This window comes from Dicentrarchus labrax, unplaced genomic scaffold (genome assembly GCF_905237075.1).
Source record: "Dicentrarchus labrax unplaced genomic scaffold, dlabrax2021, whole genome shotgun sequence".
Classification (NCBI taxonomy): domain Eukaryota; kingdom Metazoa; phylum Chordata; class Actinopteri; family Moronidae; genus Dicentrarchus; species Dicentrarchus labrax.
The window spans coordinates 12,426,625-12,445,723 of NW_026136722.1; the positions used below are offsets into that span (position 1 = coordinate 12,426,625).

At 38.4% G+C, this 19,099-nt stretch overlaps 1 protein-coding gene across 2 annotated transcripts in view; it reads right to left on the bottom strand.

Moving 5' to 3' along the window:
• Positions 1-279: 279 nt before the first annotated feature.
• The window catches only part of baiap3 (BAI1 associated protein 3), a 34,943-nt gene continuing 16,123 nt past the window's right edge, over positions 280-19,099 (bottom strand). For both annotated transcript variants that reach the window (XM_051388065.1, XM_051388066.1), the window contains 30 exons: positions 18,866-18,973; positions 18,281-18,340; positions 17,224-17,290; positions 16,284-16,497; positions 16,017-16,061; positions 15,595-15,672; positions 14,466-14,571; positions 14,196-14,303; positions 14,019-14,111; positions 13,397-13,500; positions 13,189-13,306; positions 12,892-13,016; positions 11,654-11,744; positions 11,198-11,254; positions 10,979-11,076; positions 10,825-10,876; positions 10,551-10,702; positions 10,273-10,396; positions 9,610-9,750; positions 9,365-9,460; positions 8,878-9,093; positions 8,260-8,328; positions 8,097-8,176; positions 7,152-7,260; positions 6,559-6,630; positions 6,374-6,457; positions 5,898-6,018; positions 5,694-5,817; positions 5,051-5,256; positions 280-4,859 (listed from right to left, as the gene is read on the bottom strand). In XM_051388065.1, coding sequence (XP_051244025.1) covers positions 4,756-4,859; positions 5,051-5,256; positions 5,694-5,817; positions 5,898-6,018; positions 6,374-6,457; positions 6,559-6,630; positions 7,152-7,260; positions 8,097-8,176; positions 8,260-8,328; positions 8,878-9,093; positions 9,365-9,460; positions 9,610-9,750; positions 10,273-10,396; positions 10,551-10,702; positions 10,825-10,876; positions 10,979-11,076; positions 11,198-11,254; positions 11,654-11,744; positions 12,892-13,016; positions 13,189-13,306; positions 13,397-13,500; positions 14,019-14,111; positions 14,196-14,303; positions 14,466-14,571; positions 15,595-15,672; positions 16,017-16,061; positions 16,284-16,497; positions 17,224-17,290; positions 18,281-18,340; positions 18,866-18,973 — 3,222 coding nt within the window. In that variant the 3' untranslated portion in view covers positions 280-4,755. The remainder of the gene's footprint in view (positions 4,860-5,050; positions 5,257-5,693; positions 5,818-5,897; positions 6,019-6,373; positions 6,458-6,558; positions 6,631-7,151; positions 7,261-8,096; positions 8,177-8,259; positions 8,329-8,877; positions 9,094-9,364; positions 9,461-9,609; positions 9,751-10,272; positions 10,397-10,550; positions 10,703-10,824; positions 10,877-10,978; positions 11,077-11,197; positions 11,255-11,653; positions 11,745-12,891; positions 13,017-13,188; positions 13,307-13,396; positions 13,501-14,018; positions 14,112-14,195; positions 14,304-14,465; positions 14,572-15,594; positions 15,673-16,016; positions 16,062-16,283; positions 16,498-17,223; positions 17,291-18,280; positions 18,341-18,865; positions 18,974-19,099) is intronic.

Genomic DNA, 19,099 nt, shown 5'->3' on the forward strand with positions numbered 1-19,099 from the left:
TCTCCAGGTAGCTGCTGCAGAGGGAAGGAAATACATTAAAGAGACAGCAATGAGGGTAGGAACATGGGAGACTGGTCGCGCAGAAGGGTTTTTTTACACTAAATACACCTGCTGCGTGAAAGCCTAGAAACAACAGGTGCAAGTATTGTTTATTTATATATTTATTTTTATATTATATAATATATATTATATTATAATATAATTTTTCAAAACCATTATTCATATATCCATGCATTACACATTTAAATACTTCATGCTCATGTTAATGAAATGACCATGTTTAAATTTAAATACAATTTTTATTCAAGGTCATAGACATCATCCTTAAGGTATAATCCAATAAACAGCAACACAGGCATTTACAATTGAAGGACAAATAATTCACTTTTACAATAACAAAGGTGTTTTGCCTCTTGAAGATACATTTCACTACCTGTTGCCTTTAAATTTGGACGACAGACAACAAACCAAATACTTAATTCAACAATATTTTTATATTAGTACCTTAAATAAAATATGTCAGCACTGGTGGTCATTAAATTGTGACGATATTCTGTTGATTCACAGTCCGATATCCTTTTCCATGTTTTCCAAACTGGATACTAAGACCTTTAAACATATCCTTTTTTTTTCATTATGACCAAAAAAAATAGTCTTTTATTAAATGTACTTTGTAGGAAATTAATACAATAATAATACTATTGACTTCACTGAACATTTGAAGACTAAAATACTTTCTTTGAATTTGAACATCACCAGAATAAATCAATTTACTCAGTTAATACTGACCAGATTGCCAGCCTGTGCAACATAAGGACATCTACAATACTGTGACTGAACATAAACAATTGTATTTAATGGGAAAGACACTGTACTTTTCTCACAAAAAACATGGAAATAGATGGAACTGATGGAAATTTAATTTTTAATAATATTACTGTTAAAAATATGTGAATTACGTGAAGTTTTATCTCTCTCTCTCACTCTCATCTGGATCCACTTATCCGGGATCAGGTCGCGGGGGAAGCAAGTCCAGCAGAGGACCCCAAACCTCCCTTTCCCTGGCCACATCGACCAACTCTGACTGGGGGATCCCGAGGCGCTCCCAGGCCAGTGTTGAGATATAATCTCTCCACCTGGTCCTCGGTCTGCCCCGTGGTCTCCTCCCAGCTGGACGTGCCAGGAACACCTACCTCGGGTGTGAAAGTTTTATTGTGACTTATACATTTTATTAGATATTAGCTTTATTTGACTATCTATTGGTGAGGTTGATTTTTGGTGTAAACATCTGACCAGAATAGCTGGTTTTAAAAGTCATATAGATAAAATATAACTGCCACACTGAAAATTAAGAATATTTTAGTCAATAGACATTAACTATTTATATGAAGTCCATCTGTCTTTGTTTATGATAACCTACAGTATGTTGTAAACATAAACAATGGCAGGTGATATTAATATACTAACGAAGAAAGAGTTCAGTAACAATGCACACAAAGACAAATTCTGCCTGCAATATCTTAAAAAACAAAATAAAACATAAAAGGCAAGTGCTGTTCAGATAGACCAAAAGCATTCCTTGCTCCCATTAACTAAGGCAGTCTTCATGAACACCTGAACAATCCCTGTAATGCAGCACACTCTCCAGGCATAGATATAGGTTTTGTGTGCTTCATCCTCACAACTCCACAGGGTAACGACAAAGCACTACACAAGCAGCTACTGTTAAGTTACATCACTATCAAAATGCTGTCGGTGTGAACATTTTGGTGCTAAGTTCTCGGTAGCCTACTTGCTACAGTGTTTTTCAGTGTTTCTGTACTAAACATGTTACGATTTTGTATTCCTGTTGACTTGTCTTTAGGGTGTCTCTCTACAATAAAAGTGCCACATTTTAACTGGCAACATTCATTATGAACTCCTAAAAGCCTGATTTGAGTATATTTTTTGAGTATATTTTTTTAATAGGCATAATTTTTTTGATGTTGGGTGTTTTTGAGTAGGAGCATGACTTGCTTGTCTTATTAAATATTTACTCATTGTAAACTTTAAGCTACATTTGTGAGAGTAAGGGCAAGTTTCCTAGACAGGAATAAAGCCTAAATTATGCCTTAAATAAACTAGAGTGGCCTTTTCAACCATATTAACTCAAAATAGGTTTTTCAGAAATGGTTCTGAATAGTCCTTCTTTTTAAGCAGTCGGGGGTTTGGGCTTTAATTAAAACTCCAGTTTGAAAGTTTCAGTGCTTTCATTGCTTTGTCTGTTTTTATGATTTAGATTCCACTATATTATGGGATCTTTGTGAGCAGTTCAGCACCTTCATTCCAGTTCTAACGAGGACCATACAGGTGATTGATATTAATCTCTTTAGTGAGAGTGCGCTCTCACCAGAGAACAGCTGACTGAAATTAAGATGGTTAGTCCAGAACTTTTTCAAATTTAAACATAATCTCGGTTTAATTCAAACTCTGTCTGTCCAGGAAACTGCGCCTCTAAATTTGCTACGATAATATTAGCTTGCTAAGTTACCGCTACTAGAGTAAAATCTAGGCTACTCCATCATTAAGCTGTCACCAGAATTTGTGCTTCTTTTTTTTTTTTTGTAATGTTTCAATTGCATAATAATTTTATATTCTCCACAAGATGATAGTTGGTTCCAGGTTTTAATCTGAGCCTTATTTTTCTCTTCAAAGTGTTAAGATCCTAACCTTTTAGTCAAGACACATAGCTTTGGGGTGCTGGCAAGAGATGGTGTTGAGTTATGCCCGTAAGACCAAAGAGAGCTGCTGGTCTTGTCTATCCCCTAAGTATAATTATGCCACCGCACAGGTTCAAAATTTCTTTTCTCTTTACCTCAAGAGATTAAGCCCCACACTCAGACACAAGTTCAAATTTTAGTCCTAATAAAAGGCATGTGATGACCCTGTATTGATTTAAAGTCAGTATAACAAAGGCATTTGCCATGTTTAATGGCTGTTTCAAGAACCTCTGAATGCTACATTAGCTCATTAACTGCAATTAGCTGGGTTTCTCCTAATACGTTTTTTTTGAAGCTCTGCCATCTGGACATGAGGCCACCCACTGTGGCACACACTGTGTTATCTTTGGGGACCTCAGGGTGTATTCTCTACCTTTCAATTATCAGGCATCAGGGTCTCCTGGTGCATCCACATAACCATGCCAGTATGAATGGTATTGAATATAGCTTTTGAAATGATAAATCATTTCACAAATTAAGCATCAATTTGAACTGAATGAAGAATATGAAATTAGTTCAACTTGTTTGGTTGAACTGTTCTTATTTACACAATATAAATAAGTGAAACTTGAAATAGTAATTTAAGTGAAGTTTAAAAGTCATTACCAACAAATAATCTTGTTGGTAATGACTTCAGTGCTAGGAAATGCACTTGAGCTTTTTGCAGAGATTTCTTACAGAAAAATGAATGCCTTCTGTGGGGGGCTACCTCCCAAAATGTCACCTGCTGGTGCTACACAGGTTGGCAAAATCTAGTTTAAAGTATTATTACATTAAGTACATAAAAGTATATGTCTGCACTGAATATTTTATTATGATAATCCGATAACAATTGCTTGTCATTACCATGAGGTAGCCAGAAAACCAGCAGAGACTCCAGGAAGTCACTGTGCCCAGCCAAGAGCTTCAGTTGTAAACATATATATTAGTAGCTCATTCATTTTAAAATTACCAACACTGATTCAGATTGATTAAAGCAGTACACATGTCAGTTTTTTCTCATCAGTTCTCTAAATTAACAATTTCTTCTTTTACATATGACAGATGAGTTTGTTTCTGTCACTGTCACTGTGCTGAGTTCACACAACTTTAAATTAGTGCACCGTTGCCAGCAAAACTGTCACATATTTACACATTTCCTCAGAGATGTTGACTTACTGGTGTCAGACAGCAAGAAGGAACTGAGTTAAAAGAATTGGTCCTCCCAGCGCAAGGTGTTTGGCCTTGTCAACGACCCATCATGAGCTTTGTGAAGAGCAATCTGAAAAGTCGGATGAACCGGAGCTGTGGCGTTAGCCTCAGGGGAGTGTTAGGCTGTTGCCCTGTCCCTGCTGCTGATCTGTCTGACTGGCCTTAAAACATCAAGTCTCAGAAAGTGCACTTCCCCAAAGCTATGTCTTCATGATTTCCTTCATGACATAGGTATTTTTATACATAAGTGTTTGTTAGTACGCCACTGTATGATCAGGGAAATCAGTGTTGGTTCAAGCTTTCACATCCTAAATAGGCTTTCATGCACTTTATCTCCACACTGTCCATGGAGAATGTGAAAAGTCTCTATGAAACTCCCCTGCAACTAATGAGAATATCTGAGGTATAGATTTAGACTTTGACTGAATACTATTGGATATGTAAGCTACTTCCACAAAATAGTTCTGAAATGTTAAATCTATCATATCAAAGATCATACAACAAAGATAACAATTACTTAATTACAAAAAATATAGACTAGTAACATTTAGGATCAACTATCCATTAAATTCTAAAATATAGTTTAACTGAGACAGCATAGGGTTGCACAGTGACAGGATGTTCATCTCTCAGTTAGAAAACAGCGATAAGCTTCACTGTTTCTTTTTTTCTTTTCATTTTGGTATAATTACTGAACAAACAATAACATTGGAAAAAATTCAAATATTGTAAACATCGTACCAGTACAAAAGCACATGTTGCAAGACGTGGTCAGAAAACACCAATACAGCAGCGCTGACAACTTTTACTCTTCCTCCATTGACTTCTCAATCTCCTTCAGCCTGCGGACAAACTCCTGAGCCTCCCTGTCTCCGATGCGAGCGTCCAGCATCCTCATGATTGGTTTCTCTGGAGGGGAGAGCAAACAAATGAGAGTAGTTCCTACACCTGACACAAATATCTCTAGATTGAATGGCTTTTCATGTTGTATTGGAGAAGTAATTGGAAACCCAGACCCACACCCTCTGGTCTCCCAAGAACAAGCCAATATTATGTTTGTGTAAAACAAAAAACTGGATATAGCCTGGAGCTATATGTACCACTGGGTTTACTGCGAGACAGGTGGAGAATGACAGGCTGGACACTCTTGCCAGCTGGTGAGGCATTTGGTCTCCCTGGCCAGCAGAAGTCGCTGAGAGGAGCCACAGCTTCACCGGCAAAGTCGTTAGTGGAAAGCCAGTCATAGTCCATCACAGTGAAGGTCAAACAGGCAAACCTGTGTCTGTACTGTTCAGGACTGACGTGGCTGGAAGACACAGGAAACAAAAAAATCGGGCTTAGGGTATGCACAAACAGGACAATCTGGTCATCACTCGTCAAAGTCAAAATAAGAGGCTGTAGGAAAGTCAGGTGACATAGTTTAATGTACGTGAGTTATGTTAGGTACATTATGTAGGTTATGTTTTATTCATGTACTTAAGTTACTTCAGGTATGTAAAGTAACTTACAACCTTTTCCTAATCCTAACCAAGTTTTGTGCCTTAACCTGACCAAACTGCAACAGTTTCACAATATCACTTTACACTGCTTTATTTTGAAAGTATTTTGAACTGGATGCTGCATATTTATTATAACTAACTTCACCGGAAGTTGGGGCCTTGACCAAGTTGAGGTATTTGACAAGTTGGGAGTGATAATGTGTTGCAACAGTAGAAAGAGGAAGAGAGCAAAAATAGTACTCACAAATAAAAGAGTTCGTCGAATACTGGGTGCAGTGTCTTAAGTTTCACTTGCGTGCGTTGACTCTTGGCCATAGGGAACAGGTGGTGAGGACAGAGCTCCACTATGACAAATGGGTCACTCAGACCTGAGGAGGACATGAAAGAGTTAATGAAAACTCAACTTTAAAACAACAAGCTGTATTTTACTCTGACTGTACAGTTTTACCATTGGCATCCAGTGCAATGATATCTGCAGCGTGCAGAATCTCTACGGTCAGTCTCTGCTCTGGAGCGTCATAGTAGCACTTCACACTGATCCGACCGTAACGGGTATGTTTGAGTGTTTTCTGAAGCATTAAACACAGTTTATATTATTATAATTAGCATGTAAAGGTGCAGTAACAGTGAAATTATTCTATAATATGATGTAAATGCAAAACTGATTTTTATTTATTTTTCCTCAGCCAAAACAAAGTGAAGGAATTATTCCTTATTCCCTCACACACACACAAAACCAAAATGACATATTCAGCATATATCAGTCTACTTTCTGCATCATCTGACAGCATCTTGACTTCCGGAGAAGGCAGATTTTCAATCAGAGTTAAAACAACAGAAGACTGGGTGTTGTGCTGTCCAATCAAAACACCTCTGTTCACTTCACGGCTAAATGAAATTGCCAGCCTGGTAAGTTGAACACACCTGTTGGGAAATCTTCTCCAGATAGTACTGTTCAATCAGTTCAAAGGAAGAGCATTTATTCAGCCTGAGCTCCTCATCCAGGACCTAAAGCACCAAGAGTACAGTCAGAAAGGGAAAAAGATAAATTACACTTTAATGTAGGTATGAGGACATAAATGCTAAAACAAAAAGGCAAGAAGTCCTACCTTATAGTCTCCACTCTTCATGTCTTCCAGGGAAAGACCCTCCCCCTTAGCATGGAGGAACTGCAACAAGGTCTAAAGCATTAAAGTAAAACAAATTATATATGAGTGAGGTCAGAGTCATCGCATTCATCCCTCTAATTTTGATAGAATGAAGTCTCAGCATAGTAGAAAGACGTGTTGTTCACACAAACAGCATGAAACCTCTGGCAGGCAAACACAATATCTGTCTGCCAAGCTCCAAACTCAGCCCACTCGTGTAGCATGCCATGACTTTTCATGCAAATCTGTCACATCCCCTGCCAGCTGGTTAAATTGGCATTAGAATATACAGTAGCTCTCACATTGTCATTCATGAGGGAACTAATTCTGCCGCTGAACTATTACCTAGTCACTACATAAATATCTAATATATGCTAATGATTGCACGACAGCAAGCATACAGAGCTAATTAAAGGATGATGGGATGACAATCTTTACAGAGTTGACAAGTCTTTTTAAGCAGACTACTCTTCTTAGCGGCAAAACTATACCAGACTGGACACAGCTATAGTATATAGCTAACTATTTTGTGATAGAATGCAAAAATCACTGACCTCCACTGTGTACTGGAAACGGTTGTAGAACTCCACCTGAACGCCCCTGTTTTCTGCAACCGCATCCAGGATCATTCGCAGGAGCAGCTCCCACATGCTTTGAAGAACTCTACGAGGCAGCAGACACAATGAGACACCCTCACGTTTAGCAGCTCTTCCAATTACACCCCTGTACCCTCACTTAGCTTCATGTATGTTTGTCACAGATAATAGCTTGATAATTATGTTGTAGCACAAAACATATCTGAAGGGTATTATTATTGTTACATTCAATGACACAGTCGCAACATCTTACTTGCTGAGCTTTCACCTAGTACTAAATAAATGAAATTCTATTTAGAGAAGATGAACCAGCGGTGTTACTTGACATAAGGATATGTCTGTTATTAAGTTCAAGTTCCCCAAAATCAATTTTGGGTTTGCTGGCATTCTTCCTGGTTTAAAAATCAAATGTATGCTGATGACGCAGCATTATATGTATATATACATATACAGAGAATAGGGTACAGATAGGAGCCCTAAGGTAAATATCAATTTTATTTTAAGCCAGCTCACCAAAACATGCATCAGTCTTAATGTAAAAATATAAATCATTACTAAATTATTATTATAATATAATAAAATACTGCCACTGGGAGGCAGTCAGGAATTTTCTCATTTTACACAGTGGTTTCAATGGACTTGGACTTGGACATGTGCTGCATGTGCTTGTTGTGAGTTTATGTTGTGAATTGTTTTTGTGTTTTTTAATTTTGTACTGAATGTTTTCTTTTGAACTTTTATCATTAGCTGCATAGGAACACCAAATGGAAATTAGCAATTAGGCAGAATGTGACGCAATTATAACTCAGAATCGTTATTAAAATTAATTTATATTGTCCCTGTCAAACAGAAAATAAATGAAGTCATATTTTTAGTGAGGAGGGAAGAAGAGAAAGTAATTACCTAGTCAGATTCTCCTTTACAAGGTTTTGAGTGAGGATGACCATTGTGTCTTGTAAGTACTTCATAAGAGGGGCCACAGCCTAGAAAAATGTCACATTTATATATATTACATATGTACTGTTGCTGCAAACACCACTGATACAAAACCTTTACTAGGCCTTACCTCATCATTGTTGATGGAGTCTGGAGACAGGCTGATGTGTTGGATGTACCTCCGCAGCTCAGGCAGCATCTGCACAGAAATATTCTCTCATTCACGTGCATGTGCATATTGTAAGTAAGTAAGTTTGTTTTTCTAACAGGGAGTCACTGCTTGTAGAAACCTCAACCTGTCAAGATTAATCATTTTCTTAACAAATACAATAACAGTGGAGTTACAAGATCTTCACTGGCAGTGACTAATTGATACGTGTGTGTGTTTGTGTGTGTGTGTGTGTGTGTGTGTGTGTGTACGCACTGTAAAACCAAATAAGTTAATTAAACTCAAAATTAGCTTTATTTAATTTGACACATGACTATTTATTTGTACTGTGAAAACAATACACACTAAAAAGCACTTAATCAGGAATGTTTCTGTAACTTAATAAACTAAGTTAGTGTCGCTTAAAACTACTCGTAAAAGCTGCATCATCAAGAATAAAACTTGCAGAATTTAGCTGGTTTTCCTTAAAACTTTCGATGTAATCAGTTTAGACAATTTTTTTGATTAACTTATACACTTTTACAATGTAGCATGTCTTTTTAAGAGTAGTTGATCAGCAGGTATTCATGCTCTGTGTACCTTGTCAGTGAGCAGTGTAATGAGACGTTTGGCTTCTCTTTGTAGGTCCAGGTCCATATTGAACAGCTGCCCATTGAGAGCCTTGTAAACCTGCTCCTTCCCCTCCACCCCACAGGACTCCTCCATTGCCCGCTCCACACCTTGCCAGTCCAGGTCACGGGGCAGGTGACCCAGGAAAACACGCACATGCTCTGTGTTGTTCAGGGCAATGCAGATCTAGCAGAAAGCGAAGAGGAGCAGAAGAGGAGAAAAATAGGGTGGAGGTGGAGAAACAAAGAAGGAAAAGAAGCAGGGCTACAGAGAAGTGGAGGGATGGGGTGCGAGTGTAAATGATTGACAGTGACAAGAGGCAACTGCTTTTTTTCTGAGTGTAAACATATCTGATCTCCTGCTAAGCTCTTTGTGTTGCCAGGGAGAACACTTGCTGACATTTACTTTCCACGTCATTGTGTGCCCTCCCCCAGTTCTGTTTTGCTATAGGCTTTACCTGCACTGTGAAGCTCTTGTGGTCTTGGCCCTGCTGGTTCCTCTCAATCTTGCGTGTGATCATCTCTGAGTAGCACACAGCCTCACTGCAGAAATTCTGTTATAAAATACCAGTGCTGTTATTAAACTGAATAACTCTGTTTCTTTTTTATTTTGACTCAAATGCTGGTAAAAAACTTTTAGTAATCCTGTGTATGAATCTTCTAGAGTTTTATGCATGCAGGATGTATGTAGAGTGGCACTCACATCTGTCAAACGAGTGATGAAGATGAAGGCCCCCGCAGAGTCTGGCCAGGCCAGCTGGAGCCAGATCTCACGTACCTGGCCGAAGCACGTTGTCACTTCCACTGCTGAAGAACTGTGTTTGGCATGCTGCACAGGCTCGAGCTGCTCACAAAACACATAAAACAAGTATTTATTATATGTTAAATCCCTTGTATTAACAGTTAATACATGAATATTTTAAGAACTGGTTATTCATGAAAAACAAACAAACCCAATAATAAAAAATAAATAAAACCAAACCAATTCCATTTGGATATTATGAATCATTTTACACTCTACATACAAAGGATTTGTATGTGTATAGGGAGGTTAATGTATGTATTAATAAATGCTTAATTACACACTACATAAGTATAAGAAACAACTACGGTTTAGGGATAACTTTTATTTAGATATATTTATCAACAATCATTTACAATAAACCTAAAAAATGCCCTCATATCAGTTTACAGATGTTTATATGCTATGATAAATATAATAAAATGCTACTACAGTAGATGTTAGTAAGCAAATACATTTAATAACTTGAATTCAGTCCAGCTTATGGCTGTATGTCATCACAGACCAACTTACATTATTTTCATTGTGTTCAAATTCATCATTTCAAAAGCAGAAACCTCTCACCTTGTCTGTTTCCACAGCCTTACGAATTCTGTCACAGGATCTGTCATGAACAATCTGCAGCCACTTATGAATCGAGGACTTGAACCAGTTATGAAAGCCTGTCAAGGCCAACATTTTGGCATCCCTGTCAGAGAAGAACACAAGTCCTTTTAATAAATTCAAAGCTGAAGAAAAGGTTGAAGTCTCATCTCCTCGCTGACATTTCAAACAAATAAGCACCAGTCAAAACCGTTTAGGTTTCTATATGAATAGTTATTAGAGTGGAACTCATAACCAACTTGAGCGGAAGAAACTCCCGGAAGCCTTTGAGGGTTTTCAATGACATGAAGAGCTCAAAGATGGTCTCTCCCATTGTCTGAGTCAGTCTGGAGCTCTCCTGCTCCAAAGTCCCACAAACCCGCTCCATCGCTACATTTACATCATCAGCTACCTGAAGGATAAAAGAATTTGACTTGTGTTCAAATACCTGTGTCAAAGTGACCAACAACAGTTGTGTATGCCTCAAAAAAGACTTATTAACAATACCTTTTCACATCAGTTTCAATGACATACCTGTTTCTCCAACTGCCGGTATGATATGCTGAGGAAATCTACTTTCACTGCACTGTGAGAACCAACCAACAGAGGATGAAGTGATATCAGTCCACTAATGCAAGTAGCATAACATTTCTACATTGTTTTTTTCTTGATGAGCAATGATATTCACCTGTAGAAGAGTTTGTTGTAGATGTTCTGGGCTCTCTGCACGTCTGCACACACACTATCAACCACCTGAACCAGCTTCTTTAGCTGCTCCTCCAGAGTCTGCATTGTCAGTACACAATAAAAAAACATCCTGCATATCAACTCACAAGCCAAGGTCAGTAAGATTATAAGATGTAATGATTTTTATCATTAAGACTTATTCTCATCAGTACAAACGTACCCCCTCCTCTGGTTTATATCGTGCAATTAAGCTCTCGTACCACTCCGCACTTCCTTTCTGTTGAAATAATTACACAAATTAAGGAGTATAAATGGGTTGATTAAAGGTGCCCTGTGGAGTATTCAATGTTGTTTATGTTCAAATTTTCTCACTAAAACACAACATGCATATCCCTAAAAGCTTATAGTGTTGAATTAATTTACTACTACATGAAATGCTTCATCTAAAGCAGATCTCTTTCTGGTCTTCTCTTCCTCTTTTTTTTTTACTTCTTACATTACAGCACACAGAAATCTGCATCAAGTCAGCTTTATTTTCATGATGATGCATGTCCGTGCTGCTTTGCAAACTATTCGGTGTCCAGCTATTGAAGCCCTTCTCAGTATCTCAGTACATCGCCTCACATCAACTCCACGAGGTACCTTTAATTAAACTTTTTCTCAATTTCATTGTTACCTTGACAGCAGTAGTGATGTCCAACTGCAGTTCATTTCGAAGGGGACATACAGTCTTAAATGCCTGCATGTTTTGCATGTGGCCAATCCCCCTGGCATACACAGACAGGAAAAAGCCAATTACAGTACAAGAAAAATAAATGCTGATTTCACGTCATACACTAACATATTGTTATTCAATTTAAATAAACACAAAAGCTACATACTCACTAAATTTATGCATCCTACATTATCACTACAGGAACTTTAACTATGAGTCACAGTGTGTGTGTGTGTGTGTGTGTGTCAGTGTGTGTGTGTGTGTGTGTTTCTGAGAGGTGTAGAAAAGATCTCCCTTGAGGTGTTGATCACTGGGCAGAGCTGGACTTCTTACTGGAGAAATTTCTATAAAAAACAGTCTCCTCCAAATTAGTGCAACACCGGAACATGAACTTCAATAATAAGCTGACTTTACTGGCTGGCATTTATGTGGAACAGACTCCCTAATTTTGTACATTTCACTGCTCTAACTTTGTTCTTTTGTGCAATGGTAATTCGAAGCCAAAGGATGGTGATTCCAGTCGCTCTGTCCAAGACTCTTATGAGGGCAGAAAATCTCTGCAAAGCTGACCAGGTTGCCATCAAATTTAATACAGATATCCATGGTCTTTTTTGGATTGTTTCTCATGATTTTATGGTTGAAGTCTCCCCTAGATTGACACACTGGTCAATGACGATGTGTCTAAAAATCAATGCCTAGATTTCCATGAAATTCACTGTGGATATTCATGTCCTCCAATGATGAATGCTTATGATTTAGTGATATCTTCAAGCTAAACGTTCCACATGTACACAGGCAATATCATAATACCATGAGTATATGGCCCTCATACCAGTGTATGACAGGATCTGGTTACTGATTGTACTGGTAGCACAATTTCATATATGGAATAATACATTAAAGTAAAAACATGTAAGTTGTTTGCTGCTTATGACCACAATATGTCAGTGTAATTAACCGCTATTTGACAGGTTTTATACAACAAAATGTGTGGTCAGGAACAAAAAATACTTTATTTTGAAATGAGTAATGAGCAATGATTAAGATATATCTGTTTGAGTAAGGAGCCCAACACTGCTTCCACCACAGACTCACTGGTTGAAGCCTCTCTGTGTCTGGTGGGGTGAGAGGTTGAGCGTTTTCTTGGTATGGCAGAACAGGCAAGTGCGTGATGTGATGTGATGGCAGTGTGACTTTACCTCAACATGAGCTCGTAGCGTGTAATGGCAGCAGCGCTGGTGCAGGGGAAAACCTGACGCATGTTCTTCATCAGACACAGGCAGTGCTCTGTGTACAGCCTGAAGCTGTCTGACAGCTGCCTCTCCTGGACACAGGAAGGGCCCTCAGTTATAGCTTCAAGAACACTGGCTGTGAGACATTTTTGGCTGAACCAAAAACCTTGATGAATGTCAGTGAAGAGCTGAGCTAATGAGGTGACTGTTTCCAGCTGATGAAAGGTTTTTATCCTACTGAGAGGCCGATGGCCAAGAACCTACCAGGTCGCCCCTCACAGCGGCAGGGTCCCACTCTGCATCGATGGTCCTCAGGAGGCGTAGCAGCAGGGAGTAGCACACCCTCTGGGTCCTATGGTGGCTGCTGTAGCACTGCCAGCGACTGTGTTAAAAAATAAAACGTTCACCTTTTACTTGACGCTAAAGCTTTCATGTTTGATCTGATCAATTTTATTTCTCCATTAATACTCACATAATGGCCTGTTGGAGAGGCGAGAGATCAGTTTGCACAGCATGGTGAGCCAGTACAGTCCATGCTGGAGGACAAACTTGCCCGTTCCAATTGTAGGGCTCTCTCTACAATTATATGTAGTAGAGTAGTACTCATCAAAAACTTGGCAGTCAGTGCAGAATGCAAAATATAAGCATTACTATAAACTAATGAACTATTAATACACTAAGTAAATGTAAACATAATGACAATGAAAATTAGCAGCCCAAGCATCTGCAATTTACTAACACCAGAATAATTCAACTCCAATTCTCACACATACACAAAACTGATTTCGGTGGAGTCAGAACAAAGCCTATAATTTAAAATCCCATTTAGTGGCCACTCTTGGTGGTCTGTCTGAAACAACAGGCCGAGCAAGTAACTAATTGAATCAAAGGACATCCTAATAGCTTGATGCTTTCACTTGGGTAGCAAATGGCAATAACACAAAAAGAATGCAAATTAAAGGGATTATAATGATTAATAAACTATTCAAAAGTAATTGGAATAAAAGCTGTTGCATGAGGGTACACCACTGCCAAAAATCATAAAACACTTTATTAAAGAGTCTGCCTTGAATAAATATCTGGAAGAAACTCACCTTAACGTGAGTGTGCTCGTATTCCACAATCTGACTCAGCAGTTTCTTGTGAATAGAGACATTTGAGTCTTTCTTAGATAGAGCTGTGTCTCTCTGAAAGAAAAAAAAAAAGATTCCTCATATCAATGCAACAAGAACAGTATTCTGTATATTGAATTACTGTTACAACGCACAGACCTGGCTGGTGAAGAGTTTCAATATCAGGTGACATTCTCCCTGAACTTTAGAAGTACTCGATCGAGGCTCCAGCTTAAACCAGGTGTCATAGCCAACAACTGGGATCTCCTATAAGAAGGAAACCAGCCAGATTAATGGCACTGACATACTTCCAGGGAAATCTTTCACATTGCATCCTTGGGGGAAATCTATTTGTGGTTGTGTTTGATTTGACACAGCTGCTTGATGCCTCTAACAAGTGAGTTTTGGTTTGAGCTTTTACACACTCACATTCAAGGGGATGTTGATGCATCCGAGGAAGTCATCAGCGTTCTCCTCGGAACCTGATGATGCAGATCCATTGGAACGCACTGACTTTGCTATCTGCTTAAAATATCTGATAAGAAAAGACAGAGTGCAAGGAAAAGGGAGTCTTGTTTGTCACAGGTTTAATTCATGTTTAAGAGCTATAATTTCACAGTTTTCATTTTTAGGCATTTAGCTAATGCTTTTATCCACTGTGACTTACAATTAGACTCAGCAAAATGAGTTTCATTTCATTTCCTAATGAAAGTGGGCTATTACTGAGATTTTTGTTCAAATGGAAGTTGCACATTTTCCACCACAGGATTATGATCCTTTGGTCTCTTGGTTATGATTGACATCCTCAGGCTTTCATTAGACATGTCTGCCATTTATTAGTCTCTCCATGGCCATGACTGAACTCTTTGTGTTCTCTGTGTGCACTGCTTTATTGGCACTGATCTCTCCTGTATGTTTCGGATTCGGACAGCGACGTGCTATGACTGTGCCTTTTATTGATGGCTACATAACAAGAACCAGAGCACTGGATGCCGTATATTGGTATGCAAAACATACACTGAGCATGCGCGGGGAAGGACTCTCTATGAGATAATAACAAATCACACTCAAATTATATCTAGCATCCAATGGGGACAGTGGCTGCATCAAATACTGTCATTAAATTGAACATCCAGCATATTCTATGAGAATATTACAGTTAAAGGACGAATATAAAATAATCTCATAAAATTAAATAGTATGTTGTTTGGTTGGGTTGGTTTGTATTTTGTATATATATATATATAATCTAGATCTCTTCATTCATGAACTGAAACTTTTACCCTCATTCAAATGGAAATGGCCCTTTGATTGACATGTTGACTGACTCATCTATTCAGTGCTTCAATGCCAACTGGATGAATAAATTAATTACCAACTCAATAATTGTGTGCACAATCTCAATTTGTCATTCAGTTGCGCTTCAGACCTTCAGAGAAAAGAACAACCCTGCTAAAGTATTTTCCAGCATTTTTTACCTAAGATGTATCTAAGACAGTAAGATCGTTACACTTTCATAACACCACAATTCAGGATTACACAACATATTTTGTTCTACCTGCCCATTCCGCGAAGTCCACTGACTTCATTGAGCTTTTTGCAGGCTTCAGCAACAGACACGTCATCATCGTGATCCCTGAAGAAAAGAGGATCATTCAGACTTTATTATAACCTCTCATCTCATGCTGGAACATATTTGTACAATTGACTGAACTGAGAAGTGAAGGAGATCTACAGTCAAGAGCCACTGTAGTTCAATAAAAGCATTAGCCTACTCAACTTGTACTTGTATAAAGAGTCAGCTCTTAACAGAGCTTTGACCAGAGGGGTTTAAAGTTTCTATAACAGCGGAATAAAGACTAAAATGATTTGTTATGCAACATGGCTCACATCGAGCTCTTGGCTTCCTAAGGTTTTCAGCCAGCTACTCCCGTCAGCTACATTCAAGGAATTCAAGGTGTTTCTGCACACTAATCTTACCATATGTCGAGATGTAAGAGGTCATTGTGAACATCATCTATTTCACTGTGAAAAAAAAACAGGAAAATCATTAATTGAATTGTCCTCTCGGTGAGTAAATACTGACAATAAACACCTCGATCCCTCCACACAGATGACAATGTGCTGCGCTGGTCACATAACTAACAGCTTTGGCTGTTAGTGTGAAACAAATGAAACTGTGAATCCTGCATGTCACACATATCATCATGTCCAGTACTCTGATGAAGGTCGACCTGCTGTACTCACAACACAAAGTGCTCGTCCCACACTGGGTTGAGAGTCTCTGGTTTGACCTCAGTCACCTGGATACACTTCGCAGGTAACACCTCCTTGGTGCTGGAACGTTTCTCCAGCTTCTCCTTTCTCTTCCTGAAGCTGAACTTTCTCTCCTTCTTCTCCTCCATCTCCCGCGGGCTCTGGCCCACCAGGATTCCCAGCATGCAGTAGGGGTCGCTGTACCCTGGCAGGACGCAGGGTGACAAGTATAAAAGGTTACTGCGGGCGTTCAACTGTTTATATCACCTTGAAGATGCTGTTACAGCAGCAAGAAGAGGGAAGTCTTTGGGCTCATTTATGATTACGATCAAAGTTTTGTTCAGTGAATCAATTAGAATATGGGCTCAACATTCATATATGCAGATGTATTATGAAACTCGTATCTACATGTTTGTATTTTACTGTAAAAACTCTCTTGTTGTACACATATTTGAAATGTTCTACTTCTGATGGGCGATCATGAACCATGCAGCAATTAGAATCAAAGTCAATGCAAGTACACAGAAAATGTAGTGAGGCATAAATTGGAAAACCAATTCCCATTTTTAGGTTTTTATTGGTAGATGATAACTGCACCTCCTGACTCTGATATCAACTGCTATTGAGAAAGTCTCTTTTATTTCATCATGAAAAAGTCATGGGCAGGTTGGACAGAATTCTTCCCATCATGCATTGCATCATCACTGCCGATCAAAACTGCACAGACCTTGCTTATCATGAACAAACCTATTGCCATAAATGACTAAAAACTTTAAGATGTTCGGTGAATCACTTGACAGTTTATTGGGTGAGTGCCATGACATTTTTTTGATTGCATATTGCTGTTGCTGCATAGGGCACATTTCACATAACTGCTTTTATAATAGAAAAATAGAAAATAAAAGTTACAGTAATGCTTTAGATGTCTCACCATTTGCATCCTTGGCCATCAGATTCTTTGCCTTCATAACAGAAACTCTCAAAGAAAAACTGGCTCGCTGTGAAAAGAGTTCAGTAAGAAACTGTAAATGCACAATATCAACGTCATGCACTGAGAACATCACAATGTATTTTCATAACTCTCCCGCATCTCCATTTAAATAAACGCCAGCATCCATTGTAGAGTATGGAAATAATCAACTCCAATATGCTTCATCAGGTATTATATTCATCAGGACTTTGTGAGACATAAGGTAGAAAAAGTTCCATTATAGGAAAAATAATTATGCAATTTATTTATTTATTTAAATGGAAGATATTGTGACTCGGGTCACAACATAACCAGCAGTCTATCATCAGGGCTCACAGTTCTTAACAGAGATATTTGAACTTTCAGGAGTTACAGGTTTTTCATCAGTGCCCTCCAGCTGTGGCTCTCAAGGCCATGTTTTCACCTTATTACTACTTCACAAACTACACATGAGCATGAGAAAATATCAGTAAATACACTAAAACATCTGTGGCTGTAGAACTGAGGATTAAGTGATACCTCCAACTCTGCACTTCTCAGTGGCACCCTGTGACCACTGAAGAGTTAATTCAGTTATGTGTTTTATTGAGCTAATGACTTAAAGGAATGTACCAGAGGTTTGGCACACACCACCACAAGCCACGTACTGTGTTTGCAAACATTGTTGTTGTATGTTAGACATTTTTAAGCATGTTTGCTATTGTTGCAGGCACCAGTTGGTTACCATTTACGTCTGTTATTACACAATATATATAATATATAATATATTAGGAGTCTGTTTAAATGAGCTTGAATCCTGTATTCCATTGCTGTCTCCTTTAAAGCACTTACAAAGCCCTTTCATTTTGTGTTGATTCTGGCAGCCCTTGTGAACAGAAGTTGTTTCATTGATTTGAATCAATCAATTTTTCCATTTAAGTATAGAAAACTGATGAATAACGCTTACCTTGCCTCAGTATATCTGAAGGATATTGTATTGACAACATTGAAGAATAGACTTATATATAAAGAGTCTCACCTTGGATTCTTGAACTTTTTGGAGAATAATGTCATGTTCCTCTTCGCCCATATCAAACACCTTGGAGAGAACAGACAATACGATTTTTTTTTTTATGCAACAAAAACCTGAATACACCTGAAACACCCACTTACTGGTTAAACTTCAAAAAAAGGAACTGAACAGATGTGCTTTCTAAAGCGGATATAGAATCTATGACAACATCACAAAAAATCATGTATTTTAAAAAGGATTTTATTTTATAGAGCTGCTGCCAGCATCTGACCAGCTGGGGAAATGCAACACACCTTGAAAAAAGACACCCACTCTAGAAATAAAGGAGGCTACAATCCTTGGCGTGACATCATCTGAATGAATGTAATATCACTGCAGAATATCAGTACACAGTGTGACTGGGCTTTTGATGTTTAATCAGGTTTGAGCCAAGAGCATCTGTTCGAATTTTTATAGCCTTCTCACAACAAATAACACTTTTCATTGGGCTAGCATCAGTGTTACTAACATCGACTTAATGATGATAGATAGATAGATAGATAGATAGATAGATAGATAGATAGATAGATAGATAGATGGATGGATAGATACCTTTAGCAGGTAAGCAAATAGCTCTTCGTCACTTTTCATATGTTCTGGTGAAGGCACTCCCACCCGGTTGACCACCGTGTACACAGCTTCCTCATAAAGCAGGTCCAGCTACATGAAAACACACTCCACTTAATAACAACTCTTCAAAAATAAAATGTTCCTCTGCCTTCATGCTTTATGCTCTGCTGCACATCAAAAGCAGGGATAAAAAAAAAAAAAAAACTCAACTGCGTT